Raw genomic sequence first — 13,899 nt, 5'->3', positions numbered from 1 at the left:
CTTGTGCTAGCCTCCGGGTGCGAACTTGAATGGAGAGGCGGGACTTGTTGGGAAATTGCGGGCCAGTCCTGAGTTTCCTGTCCTCGGATTTTAGCCCCAGTTGGCCAGAATCCGGAGCGGGCTGAGTGCCCAGGGGATGGATGGGGGCAGGGGGGACAGCCTGCAAGCCAGGAGTGGGTGAAGTCATGGCTCAGAAGGCCCAGCGTGCCTGCGGAAGAGGCCAGTACCAGGTCCGAAGCACAGAGACTTCAGGGAGGGTCCCTGGGGCCTAACTTGGGGCAACCTTTTGGGAGCGACTAGAGTCCCCCAGCGATTTCTCACGGCAGGCCAAGGAGCCCGTGTCCCACCGGGGGGCAGCAGTGTTCAGCTGTGATGCAGGTGGGGTTTTGGCCCCCCTGGCCTTTTCCTGGGAACACGCTAGGCAGTCAGCGGCTCCACGTGCTCGCCACCTGACCTTGGCAAGCTGTGTCCGAGGTCAGAGCTGGTTGCACAGCTGGGGACAGCAGCCTGCCAGGTGGGAGCTGTGTGTGCCCGCGGGTGACGGGAAAACCAGCACCACAGCCCCACTCCCTTTTCTGAGGCCAGGGCCAAGTTCACTGCTGACTTTTTTTCCTTGTTTTCTTTTCTTTTTTGCTATGGAGAGGAACTTTCTGTCTGAGGCATTCCTAAGGGGTGCCAGTGGTCCTTCCCCTTACCTGCATTTGGCAACTCCTCTTTTTTGACCACTGCTTTAGAGACCTTCCCATAGAATGCCTTAGGGTTAGGCATTGGTTCTCTCTCTTTTAATAAAACACTGAAGGTGACAAGGAGACAGGGACAGTGTTCTTAGCAGCCGGGTTCTGTGGCAACCCTGGGGAATACCGTGAACACGGGCAGCCTTCTTACGTAATCCCCTTCTGATCGTGCATCTTGGTTGTGGAAGGGGACACACCGGTCATCTTTGTCAACCAGGGTGCCTACTTTATAGTGGAGACTGAGGCCCTGAGAGGTGAGTGACAAGGTCAGGGTCCCACACCCGGCGGCCAAGCTGGGGGGATCGGGACCCCTACCCCAGTTGGGTGCTCGCTCACTCCTTATCAGGACCGTTATGATGTTTGAGCTGAACTACTGAATGACGCTGGGTGCTCCCGCTTGTGCTCCCTGCGCCGAGTAGGAACTGGCGCACTTTTAAGTGACTGGTCGTTAAGAAGGTGCCTCACAGGTAACAGCCGCTGGTCTTTGGAATCACCTCTGGGATCTTTTCCTTCACTCTGCTTCCAGGGAGCCAGGCCTTGCCGGGTGCGGAGGCTCGGTGGAGGGAGGGAGAGGGAGAGACTGCGTCAGGGAGAGCCTTGGCGAGGGAGGGACACCAGAACATTCAGAAACAAAAATAATTGAAAACCACTTCAAAGCGTTGTTGGAGTGGATCTGTGCTCTGCGTTCCTGCTGTTGACATCTGCTACTGGGGTTGTGGACATGGGGAGGCCTGGCTGGATACCGGTCGTCCCCTGCCCCCTCAAAGTCATGGCAGGGCATGAGGGGTGTGGGGGCAAGGATCCGGCATTCATGTTAGGGACCCTGGAATGACGGGCCTGCAAAGCTTGCTGGCGAGTAGAAAGGTCCTGTTGTGCGTGGCTTGCCCGAGGGCCAGGCCAGGGGGCCAGGCCTGCAGAGCCGGCTTCTCTGTAGTGTTGAACAGAAGGGGCCAGGACGCCTGCCACAAACCCCAGAGTTGTCCTGCAAATATCTAACTGACCCGCTGGAAGAGGTCAGGGCCATTTCTCAGGGGTTCCTGGGCCCCCTCCTCCTCCTTGTCCTTCATCCAAATTCCTGAATACGTCTCTGCTCTGATGTCCTCGTGTTCTAAATGCAACCCTCAATAGGACGTAGGAGGAGACGTTCATAGTCTGTGGGGAGACTGTACCATCATCCAAGAACAGGATGGGAAATGGCGATATTGCTGATTCTTCCCCATACACACTTTCCTTTCTTTTTTTTTTTTTTTTTTAAAGATTTTATTTATTTATTTGACAGAGATAGAGACAGCCGGCAAGAGAGGGAACACAAAGGGGGAGTGGGGAGAGAAAGAAGCAGGCTCCCAGCGGAAGAGCCCGACATGGGGCTCGATCCCAGAACTCCGGGATCACGCCCTGAGCCGAAGGCAGAAGCTTAACGACTGAGCCACTCAGGCGCCCCCACACTTTCCTTTCTTGACAACTAGTTATCGTACATTGACCGTGTGCCGTGTCCTGTGCTAAACACTGGGGAGGCAGCAGCTTCAGAACCATACGTATATATGGTACATAGACCGTGGTATGGCGAGAGAAAGAACAAACCTCCTTTTTTTTCCCCAAATAAGTCTCAATGTCTCACACGTTCGCTACTGAAAATTGAAATAGCACATCCAAATGATTTTATCACAATTCCAATTTTTGAAAACCAGAAAATCCAGCCTAGGTACCTTGTCCTAATTATGCCCTAGCCAAACCACCCCGATGCTTTCTGCATACTCCTTCTGCACAAGTTACCTGGCTTCCGATTTTTAATGTGGGTTTTAGCTTAACGGCTTCAGGCTTCTCAAACACACAGGCAACACTCAAAAGCGATTCGTGCTTCCTCAGGTCAAATCAAAAAGTGGAAGTATACTGAAGTCATTCAAAACATATGTATATGTGTGTGTGTGTATATACTTATACATACGTGTGTATATATATATCTATGTATATATGTGTATATGTATATATATAATTATATATATATTTAATTTTATATATGTATATAAAATTTAGGTTTCTCTTCTTAATACCCAGTCTCCAGTGTAGGAGTTTTGGTCTGTTCTGAGGTCTTTCATGATCTACACAAGCACAGTGTGAGGGCGCTGCGAGCCTAAGGTAGACCAGATGCCTGATGAGGGCACAGGTGGAGTGACCGTCAAGGATGGGATTGGGCAGCCTGCTGTAGAAGGTGCCGGCCAATTCTTAACGCCGCTCCGATGGTGAGACTTAGACTGTGCTTGGAAGGTGGTCACAGTCGTCAATCACCATTAAGGACTGTCCAGTGCTTTCGCCTTTAGCTGTATTTCTTTCTCTGAGTGTCCAGTGCCTGTCTGTTCACACAGCAGGCCTTCTCCACTTTTTCCGGAAAGGGAGAGGTTGGGCTTTTCTCTTGATTATTGCTGGGAGCGAGGAGGGGCGAGTTGGAGTAGCACATAGATCCTTCTAGAGCCGATTTTCTCTGAGCTCTTTTCCTTGTGGCTGCTTCTTGTCTACCCTGTTGGAGTTTAGGAGCTGGAGCGGATTTTGTCATGCTGGGAGGGATGTTTTCAGGCCACACGGAGTGTGCCGGAGAGGTGATTGAGAAGAACGGGCAGAAGCTCAAGCTGTTCTATGGGATGAGCTCCGAAACAGCAATGAGGAAGCATGCGGGAGGGGTTGCGGAATACAGGTAAGCCTCGAACATCAACTGTTAGTACTCACGTGCCGTGGGAAGGCGCTAGAAGACGGACCCTGCTTCTTTTTAAATAGCCCGGGTTTTTATCCAGCTAGCATTTGCTGTGTTTGGGGCCCTCGAAAGGCAGTGCAGAGCAGAAGTGTTTGGGGACGGGACGGAAATGTGACGAGGGGGTGTGTGTGAGCAGGTAGGACTCCTGCTCAGCCAGTCCGGGAGGTGACGATCCAGACTTTTCAGGGGCTTAGGCAGGAATATTTTTGCCGTGTCCTTCTGATAGAGCCTTCGATAGCTCTGAGCTAGCCCCATAACTGCCCGTCTCTAGCCTGGAACGAGTTCAGGCTGCAAGAATTGGGTTGAAGAAGGGGTTTCCCATTGCCTATGAAATAGGTGTGGTGCACACCACTGTGTGGAGGTCAGGCGTTTCTGGAAGATGCCGTGTTTTCCCTATGGTAGGACCCTCACCTGCCTCCAGGCTCTGACGGTTGACACAGGAAGCATTTTTAGCCATTTAATTGTGTTACTCACTGCAGAAGGGATGCTTGCTTCTGCTTTTTTTTCTTTTTTTCTTTTCCAAATCCACGATTCCCCGAGATAACCTGGCCTTTTCTGTTTCATTTCCATCTTAATTGTGCACACATGTGCTTGAAGAACCTGAGGACAGCACGTACCCACTCCCTGGCCCTGTTCCCTAGAAGCTGCCGTTGCTTCTCATCAGTGTCAGCCTGATGACAAGTGACACAGAGTGGACAGGACAGAAGGTCTTGCTTCCTCAGAAGGAAGTCTGCTGGGAGGGAGGGATTGCTTTTCTCCGGAAAGCCTCGGGCCCTGGGGTGGGAGCTCAAGTCTTCCCTGGTGGACACCCTCCATTCCTACCATTCATCCCACACCCGAAAGCTGATCTCGAGAATCTGGGATGCAGACGTGTTGTATGAGGTTCAAGTCCTGCTGGAGGTAAAATCTCAGAACCCCATTGAGATTCACGGGCGGGCAGGCGGGAGGCATGGGATACCCAGTAGAGCTCTGTGCTTCAGTGTGGGGGGACTGGTGGACTGACGTCCATTCTCATCCTCCAATCTCATATTCCTCTTGAGGGGGGACCTCAATAAAGATGGAGCGACAGTGAGGGGAAGGCAGAGTGGGAAAGAGGAATAGGGGACTAGGTCTATACCTTCATTCTGGAAACTTCAGTCAGAACAAGAGGACTCTCCTTCCTGAGCAGCCTCAGAAGGCTCTCTCTCCCATGTGGTGCCCGATGGAAGAGGTTGCATGGTTTATGAGGGTGGGCAGGGGGGTGGTCTCAGTGCCACCCTGGACCTCTGGTCCGGAAGCTTCGTGCTTTCCCAGCAGCCTTGTCCCCACTCCAGGGCCTGTGCGGTGTCTGCTATGCACTGTCATGTTACACGGAGCCATCGTGGTCCGGTGACTGCTAGATGCTTTGCCTGAAGGACACTCTGTGTCCTCTAGGTGTTGGTCTGTTCTGGGTTCTAAGGCAACTAGACAGAGGAGGGCAGACCAGGCTGTGCCACATGTGGACACCAAGGCACCGAAAGAAAAAAAAATCCTGTAATTTTAGCAGGGTTTAGACAAAACAGAAAATAGAACATTCTGGAAGCATATTCGAATCTTAGACAGGAAAGGCAAGTGCTGAAGGAATTCGAACCTCAATCTGGAGGCAGCCTGAGCCCTGTAGGCTGCCTCTGTTTTTCTCTCTCTGTCTCTGTCTCTCTCTGTCTCTGCCTCCCTCACTCCCTCCCCTTTCGCTGGCAGTTTGCAGCCCCATCCCCACGGTTTCCTCACAAGAATGGTCCTCCTTTGACGTTGGTATTTAATTAAGGGAAAGCTATTTATGCTTTGCTGGTTCCTTCCCAGCCATTAACCATTTATTCCTCACACTGTCCCCGGGAGACAGATCAAAGTACCTTCGTTTACCAGATGAGACGACGCGAGCCTCAGCCATAAATGACTTGCAAAAGGCGCCGTCACCCGTCAGCAGAGGAGTGACGATGAGAATCTGGATGACTTCCAGTAAGCCCCAGGCAGGCCATGGAAATCTCTTTGAAAAGTGACACGGCGGTCATTGCCAGAGCAAGTGCCTAGGTGTTGGTCTCTGGTCACAGAGTGCGGTGACGGGAACCGTCTCCGTGGGGCCAGGGACGGGTGTCAGGAGCTCGGTGCTCTGAACCAGCCACGAGCCAGCCCTGGGTCCAGTCAGAGCTTCAGGGAGGTAGATTTCATTGCACGTAAGGATCGTCTTGCCTGCGTGGACTCCAGGGCATGAGAGTTAAGACCACTTTGAAATTCTAGGCAAGGAGTTTCTGATTGAGAGATGCTGTTTTTTCTAGGTGACAAGAACCAGCTAAAGAAAGTTCCAGAATTTGGTTAATTGTTAGAATTTCTAGATTGCCTGGGCCTCAGAGGAGGGTTAGAGTTTTGCATAGATTGGACATTTCCTTCTTGTAACGCCCCTCCCGAGGCCAGTCGGCACTGTAGGTCCGTGCAACCTAGCGGGGCTGGAGTTGTCCATTTTACAGATCTTTCCCGACTTAAGCACGAGGCTGCGTCCCGATAAACCCATCCCATCTTCAAAATTGAAGTGCACTAAGCACACCGAACCCGCTGAACGTCAGAGCTCAGCCTGGCCTTCCTTAAACGCGCTCGGAGCGCTCACGGTCGCCTCCAACACAGGGCCTGTGTGGTGAGAGCGTATCGAGTGTCTTCTGTAATTTACCGAATACCCTACTGAGAAACAGACCGGTCGTACAGGTGCAGAGCGGTTGTCAGCGCCTGGGCTGTGACCCGCATCACCGGTGAGGGTTGTTCGCACATCGCTAGCCTGGGAAGGGATCCACAAGCAAAATCCCCAAGTGTGCTTTCTACCCAGCGCCTCCCACTTTCCCACCACGGCGGAGTCAAAGCACCGCCAGCAGGAGGCTGTCTGTATTGACACCTTCCTCCTGCTCTTGGTCGGCGTCCTCGAGGACACTCAGGCCCTGCTCGGAGCACTGGCGTTGGGAGAGCTTCTGTTGTTGATTGGGGAGTGTGACAAGAAGAGGACGTTGAGAGGGGGTCATCTGCCAGGGCTCTTGTTGCCCTGGGGCCTCTGGGGCTCTGGGTCCGTGGGACGCTGGTGTCGGGATTAAGCTAGAGGAGGAAGGTGGAGTTGGTTTCGCTCAGGGACAGAGCGGAGGCACAGTGCTCAGAGGGGCACCATGCGGGAAGGTGTAGGTCCACTTCTTCTAGGGCTGCTGACGAGGACTTTCATTTTCTGGGCGCCCCGGGCAGCCAGCAGTGAGGCCGTGCGGTTTGGGTGGGAGGAAAGCATTCATCTGAGATGCGGGTACAATCAGCTCGGCATTTGTACCCATGTGGGCATGGGGTCGGACAGTGGCATTCAGCTACCTGAGTGCCTTGGGGCTGCTGAAAGGGCTAAAGCTGGGAATAATTCTGGCTGGGTTCTTAAGGGAAAAAAAAAAAAAAAAACAGATTAAAAGAAAAGCTTCCTTTTTCTTGCAGAGCCTCTGAGGGCAAGACTGTGGAAGTGCCTTACAAGGGGGATGTAGAAAACACGATTCTGGATATTCTTGGGGGACTGAGGTCTACCTGCACTTACGTGGGGGCCGCCAAACTCAAAGAGCTCAGCAGGAGGGCGACGTTCATCCGGGTGACCCAACAGCACAACACCGTGTTCAGCTAACCATGGGGATGAGGTGACGGCCTGGCTCGTGGAAGCTTCTTGTGCACCTGCTTTCCCGCCGCCCTCCTGTTACATCCGAGTTTCTGGCCGCTCCCGAATGGTGGACTACTGCCTCCTGCTCCCCTCCCCACCCCCCAGAGGCTTTGGGGCTCCCCTAGTGCCTTCGGGGAGGGGAGGCCAGAAGCAGGGCACTGACGGGGACAGTGGTCAGAGCCCAGCTGCCTGGAAGTCATAACCTCATTGTTAAAACTAACTCACCTTTTTCTTTCTTCTTCTTCTTTTTCTTTTTTTTTTTTTAAAGAAAAATGGTTTCACTTTAATATAATGCGATTATATTAAGACTTGGTGGAGTGCTGGAGTTTGCATTTGCAGGAAACAAGTTGTCAGGGGAACTGGGGGTTTTGTACCTTCTCCCCACACTTGGCTCTTAGCCGTCAAGGCTTGGCGGGGAGGAGAGGGCAGGGGAGGATCGGGGCGGCCAGGCCAGTCAGTCACTGGCCTCCCATCCTCCACTTTTGGTTGCTAGCAAAGGACAAAATCGCCCGACTAAATCCATGAACCTGAAGAAGTGGTCTCCAGCAGATAACGAGGTGTGGCGACAGGGTTTCCCCACCTGCGTTACCCATGCCTTCTGGGAACAGGTTATCTGTCACTATGGGGTCCATGTTGCTTTGGGGACGCTGTCCCTGTCCCGTTTTTTCATTGAGTTTTGTTTTCCTTCATCTCTTCCCTCCTCAGCCCCAACCTGTCAGGCTGGCCTCTCTCTTAAAGAGAACATACATGATTTTGAAGTTCACGCGATGTTTTATTGAAAGGTTATGCACCAAAAAATTGGCAAGTGGAATCCTTACTGAAAAACAGTCAAAGCCTTGACCAGCATTGTAGAATGACTTCTACAAGCCATTGGTTTAAAATATGAGTTAGAACTATTCCCTTGTCCAGGCTGTTAATACTTTCGAGGAAGGACCACATGGTATTATTATAAAGTGGTCAATTCATGGACTGCTAACAATGGTATTTCCTTGGAGAATGGACCCATGGCCTTGGAGGAATCCTACAGCTGGCCGCCACCACACTTGTTTAAATAGTGTACATGGATTTATTAATGATGACTGGCCACTTCTTCTGGAGCATTCCTTGAGTAATAGGACTGGAAAGTATATGCAGACCAGGATGTTTGCTTTATTTTCTTTTGAACGAGGCTTAACAAAGCACGAGTCCATTTTCCTTGAAAAAAGCAAGCAACTACCCTGGTGCAGAGAAGGTCACGCGGTGATACTGTTTAAGGACAAATTAATGGCCTGAGATCCCTGGGGAGCTGCAGCCATATGAAGGATCCATCCAGACCATAACGCTCCAGGAACTTATAGGTCCGTTTGTGGTTTTATAAGAGTACATTTAAAGGTCCAGCAACTTGAACTCTGTGGTCATACTTTCCCCCTCAATCCATTGAGAATAGTTCTCGTACTCGTGGAAAAATGAATTGGCTACAATTTTGAGATGAAGGGCTGGAGTGTTTATTAGAGAGAGATGTGGGGTTTGGCTGGAAGCACCTCCCCTTTTCTGTTCACTTGTGTTTGAGGCCCACACTTCTCCTGTGGGAGATATTTTCTACTCAAGCCCTTCAGTGTGTCCGTGTTAAGAGATTCTCTGTTGTAAAATAAGGGAGAGAAGGAAAGGAAAGTTCTTAAGCAAACCCATTCCGAACGGGCCTGCAGTAGTGAGGGGACTTTTAGGGCACACCCTGCCTGAGCTGGGCCTGGGCAGTGTCCCCTCTCACACAGCCAGTTTCTGTGCTGCACCCAGAGTGGTCTGGGAGGGGGACCCCCAGCAGCCCCCTAGAGGCTGTGCTCTGTGCAGAGACCTGCGCCCGCTTTATCCGTCTTGTGTAGACCTTTTGCACGCTTAGTTTCCACGAGCTGGAGGCCGGGCGTTTACTCACATAGTTTTTAGGGAAGTGCATCACTTTGAAGCAGAGATGTTGCAAAAAGCACCCCTAAGCCTCCATTATGCTTTGCCTTTTCTAAGTTCAGCTCTGCCTCCCGTAGCCGTGGGCCCTGGGGAGCCTGTTTCTGGGGCGCCCTCAGACCTGATATCAGGCCTCAGGGTCCGCTGCAAACTGCCAGCCTTCCCGTGCGGGAGTCGGGGCGGGGAGAGGGGGGACGTCTGTGAATGAGATGCCCTTCCCCTTGGGCGGCTCCTGCTGTGCTTTTACTGGTTTTAAGGCCAGCCCCAGGGCAGCATGAGAAACACCGCTTTTCCCCGAATTTGAACAGTTGAGGTAAGTCTCCAGCCACTGGGCCCCGGACCTCTCAGAACTGTGAGCATCCGATACTTAAATCAGCAGGGGAGGCAGTGACTCAGTCTGCTGCCCCAGATGTGGCCACAGCATGCGGCTTCCCGGCCAGGACTGCCCTGGAGGAGGACAAGGAGGACCCCCGTGTGGGCCACAAGGCTCCCCTAACCTCCGACGGTATGGTGCACCTTCTTTCAGCACTGACATCCACAGTGCGGCAGGACCTCAGCTCAGTGCGGAGAGCAGAGTCTGGGCAGGATGCCCCCAGACATCTCAGCAGGAAGGCGTCACCCACTCCTCCCCAGGCTCAGAGAAAACTCTGAATTTGACGCCGAGGGGCTCCCGTGCATGGGTCCTTGGGGGGATTACTTCCTGGGCCAACGGCTAGGCGTGGGCACGGTGCATGCTTGCAAATGCAGTGCCCTCGAGACAAACGGGCTCCTCCGCGTTCATGCTGGGATGCCCCGGGCTTGTCGAATTTCTGTCAGGCCCAAACAGAAGGAAAGCCGAGAAGGACCTGTCCACGGTCAGACCACAAACCAGTGTCCAGCAACGCCGTTCTGGAATGTATCGATGATGCCACAGGAGTCCCATGAAGTTGCCAAATGCTGTTTAGAAACAAATCTCTCTTGTCAATGGCATTGTTCAGACAGGAGAAATAAAACATGAACTGAATAAGTCGAAACATGGGCTGTTGAAATGTGCCTCTTATCTCAGACCTTGTCTCGGGCATGACCAAGCCATCTTGCCTCCCCTCGCCCCCCCCCCCAAAATACCATTGGTAAGAAAAGCATTGCCTTGTGTCCGCCCCCCCCCACCACATACCAACTCGGGACTCACGGTGGGGGAGGGGGCTAAGTGTGGGATTACCATCTTTTCCTCAGTCTCCTCTTCAAGGATCTGACACAGAAGGACACACGTTTGCAATTGGCACTGTTATTTTATTAGTACGAGTATACTGAAACAATAAACTTGTACTGGTATACAGACAATTTATTTAAAACAATTTTGTTCAAATTTTGAATCAAACATTGTTTTATTATAATAATAATTTCTACCTAGAAAACCTGCAAGCACCATCAAAGAAAGGGACCATAAAATTCAATAAACAGACTCGAGTGTATCCTACAAATAGACACACCACGATTAGAAAATAGAATATGAATTCTTCCATTTTTTTTAATATTTGTTTTAAAAAAGCTAGTGCAAGTACAATATTTTACACTGGAATTACAGAGAGTATGCACGCATATGGAAAAAAGTTCTCCTGTCACAATAAAAGCTCTTAACTATGTATGCACTTAAAATTTTCTTTTCAATAAGGTGCAAAACATTCCTTCCCTAGTTCTCCTTGGTACTGGCCATGTCGGTCTGATAGTGCCCTCAAAGTTCTGGTGTCTCTTTTCCCTTGGCCGGTGGGAGGCATACAATTGGAAGTTTGGTGGGTTATGATCTGATCTTTAAACAGACGAGGATACGAATCTCAGAGGTGGCCCCGGGGCCAGAAGTTAGGACCGTCTTAACCAAAGGCCCCCACGAATACTGGGCAGGGCTCTCCTGAAACCTCCATTCATTTGACCCTAAATGGGTTTACAGGTGAAGACCCAGGAGAAAGAAACCATCCTGATAGGCCAAAAGGGCAGTATTCACAGAACCGAATGTACAGGTGTCAAGTTCAAGGTCCACTGACTAGACAATTTACCCCACTCCTGGACCAGAGGATACCTTAAGATTCAGTGGTTCGGATAAGAACCACAGGAAACCTACGCCCCCAACTTCTTGGTAACTGCTCTTTAAAGACCCAGCTCTAAGCCAGCGTCCGTCATCTCAGACTGGATATTCGGGAGGACAGGATGTTATCCTGGCAAGGATTACTGTAAACAGCGCTTCCAACGCAGGCCTTCAGACTGGCCATGGAAAAGGAGACAGGCTCGCTGGCCATCCAGACAGCAAAACGAACACACAAACTAAAGGGGAAGAAAACTTGGGTGAAGTCTCCAATTATCTGCAGTGGAAGACTTGAGTCCTTTCAGAGAAGAAAAGTTACGGAAATTCTTAGAGACTGTTACCACCGTATAGATCCTACCTATTGGCCAAATGCACTTAATTTAATACAGCTGAACCATTTGTATGCAAGTCATGAAGGACATGAAAAGCTGAAGCCACTGTCCCCTCCCGCCATCGTACAGGTGAATGTCAGCTACCAGAAGCCTTGCATTTTAAAGGTAAGGGAGGGGCTGAGATTCTGAATTTAAGAATTGTACGTGGGGGTGTCCAACACCCCCACGGCTGTCCAGTTTCCGCCGGCTGCCTTGATTTGGGGACAAAATAGGACTCTTCTGAGAAGTTGCTCCACATTTATTTTGGCCTCAAGATTATAGAAAACCCCCCCAAAACTTAAGTAAAATGAGGCATTGAAATTGAAATTCATGCTTGATCCCCCCATTTAAATGAGGTGTGGGGGGGAAAGAAGGCTGAGCTTTTTTTTTTTTTTTTTTTTGTCCTCATAATGAGTTCTGTTTTCCTGGTAGCTAGGATCCCTTGTGACAGACACTTCTTGTTCAGGATTATATTCTTTGGGTTTATTGGAACAGGAAGTGCTGAGGATGTCAAACGTGATCTCTGGAGAAAAAAAGGAGTTGCAAGGGCTTGAGAGTTTAAACCAAGAAAGGAGCTCAGAGAAGTACTTTCAGCACAGGAATGAACAGTATTCTCAAATTTCAGAATACAGAGTTGCCCTCCCTCGGAAGAGGGCTCTATGTAACAAAAACACAAAGGAAGCGTAGGTATAGTTTAAGGGCCTTTTACGTAGTAATTCTTCCAGGCCATAACCACACAAATCTGATTATTTGAGACATGACAATTTTCTATATACAAAAAAAAAAAAAAACAAAAAACAAAAAACAAACCCAAAACACGTAACTTTCAACCTTTATGCTTTTTTTTTTTTACAAACAAGGTATGAAACTCATTGTTTCAACAGATCCATGTCTTTCGAACACTGAATGAATCATTTCGACATTCATTTTTCTTTTGTGCAATTTTTGAGAACATTACCTGTACTCCTCAAAGTGAGTGCTTCAAAATTTTTTCTTCTTCAGCTTCTCAAATTAGGTGTACATTAAAAAAAAGAGAGAGAGAGAGAAAGAAAGTTCCCACAAGGTATAGTGCTACAAGAAAAGATCCTATCCTGTAAGGTAACATTTGAAGCGAGGTCATCTATGTAAAAGAAATCTCAGCTCCGGAGAGGAGGTGTGCAAATTCTTTGGAGTTTCCCTATCAACAGAAACAACACTGTCCGTGGAAAAAAGAGGAAACCAACCCAACACAATCGCATACGCACGTATGTGCTTTATAAAAAAGTATATTTTCTGTATATTTATTACTTGATGTGTTCCTAAATTCTCTATTTCAGAAATTCTGGGTTAAAAACACAAAGATGGAAACAAAGGCTTCCAGTCCACTTTAAAAAATAAAAAGCGTAACTTCCTTTCCTTTTACATCCCCACCGAAGGCGCTGGGTTGGGCCGTGGAGACTGCCGGCCCGTCTTTCACCTGGAATCATCGTGGGTGACTAGGAAACAGAAGTGCAAAGCCTTCTGGGAGACAACAGACCAGTGTGTTGAGCTGCTTGCTTGCGGTTCAGGAGACAGTAGCCATGACAACCGGCACAGCTCACAAAGCCTGGCCTCGCGTCCCAAGAGCTCTGCCGCTTCTCCCACATCTGAAATAGCATGGCATTAGTGTCTTCAAAAGCATTTTGAGATTTTTTTTTCTCTATGAAAGAAATAGGTTTCCTTAGTAGTTACAGATGTTAAGGGTATTGTCAATTGTTTCCTTAAAAAACAAACAAAAAAAAATTCCAAAGCGACAACAACAAAAATAAATTTTGGCAACACATTTCAGTCAAGATCCAACTATGTGCAAAGTGAATTTAATGATTACTAGGAGCTACTGTTCACCGTGAACATGCAGCATTATATTGCAATGTATGCAGTATCTAGGGAGTAATCCACACGACGCCAGAAATCCAAACATTCCTCGAAGTTGTACAACCCTACCCCAGAGCAGGCCAAGTGCTGCTTCCGGACAGACCAGTGTACCACACCCGCCAGCCCCGTCCCTGAGTAAGAGGTGAGAAAGGTTTCGCAGAGTTCCTTGTAGGGGAGAAGAGGGATGCTGCCACTTCCTGGAGGGGGGAAGAAAGCCCAACACACGCACCTAACAGAAAACACAGAGGGTCACCATTCAGAGTTAGCCATGGGATCAACAGCCATGGGGCGGGGCGGGGGGGGGAATCAAATCCTCCCATACCAAACTGGGTGAGCGGGGAAGAACCAAAAAAGTGACCGACATAGAAAATTATCCCGAAAGTCCGAACGAAAATGCAATTTGGATTTCCACTTTACAAGGTTTGAGGTAAGTGGCATCCATCTCTGTGGCCCCCCCCACCCCCCTCCCCAATGTGGCCCAAACAAAC

At 49.8% G+C, this 13,899-nt stretch overlaps 1 protein-coding gene across 4 annotated transcripts in view; it reads left to right on the top strand.

The window, feature by feature from the left end:
* The window catches only part of GMPR (guanosine monophosphate reductase), a 42,239-nt gene extending 34,796 nt beyond the window's left edge, over window positions 1-7,443 (top strand). For 3 of the 4 annotated variants that reach the window (XM_034660289.1, XM_002923102.4, XM_034660291.1), the window contains 2 exons: window positions 3,264-3,423; window positions 6,943-7,443. In XM_034660289.1, the coding sequence (XP_034516180.1) occupies window positions 3,264-3,423; window positions 6,943-7,123 (341 nt within the window). In that variant the 3' untranslated portion in view covers window positions 7,124-7,443. Of the gene's footprint in view, window positions 1-3,263; window positions 3,424-5,338; window positions 5,455-6,942 lie in introns of all 4 variants that reach the window. The other variant, XM_034660290.1, reaches the window with a different exon arrangement.
* Window positions 7,444-13,899: the final 6,456 nt, after the last annotated feature.

The sequence above is a fragment of the Ailuropoda melanoleuca genome, chromosome 5 (assembly GCF_002007445.2).
Source record: "Ailuropoda melanoleuca isolate Jingjing chromosome 5, ASM200744v2, whole genome shotgun sequence".
NCBI lineage: Eukaryota > Metazoa > Chordata > Mammalia > Carnivora > Ursidae > Ailuropoda > Ailuropoda melanoleuca.
Note: the sequence above shows the minus strand (reverse complement) of the source record. Positions and strands in the feature narration are given on the sequence as shown.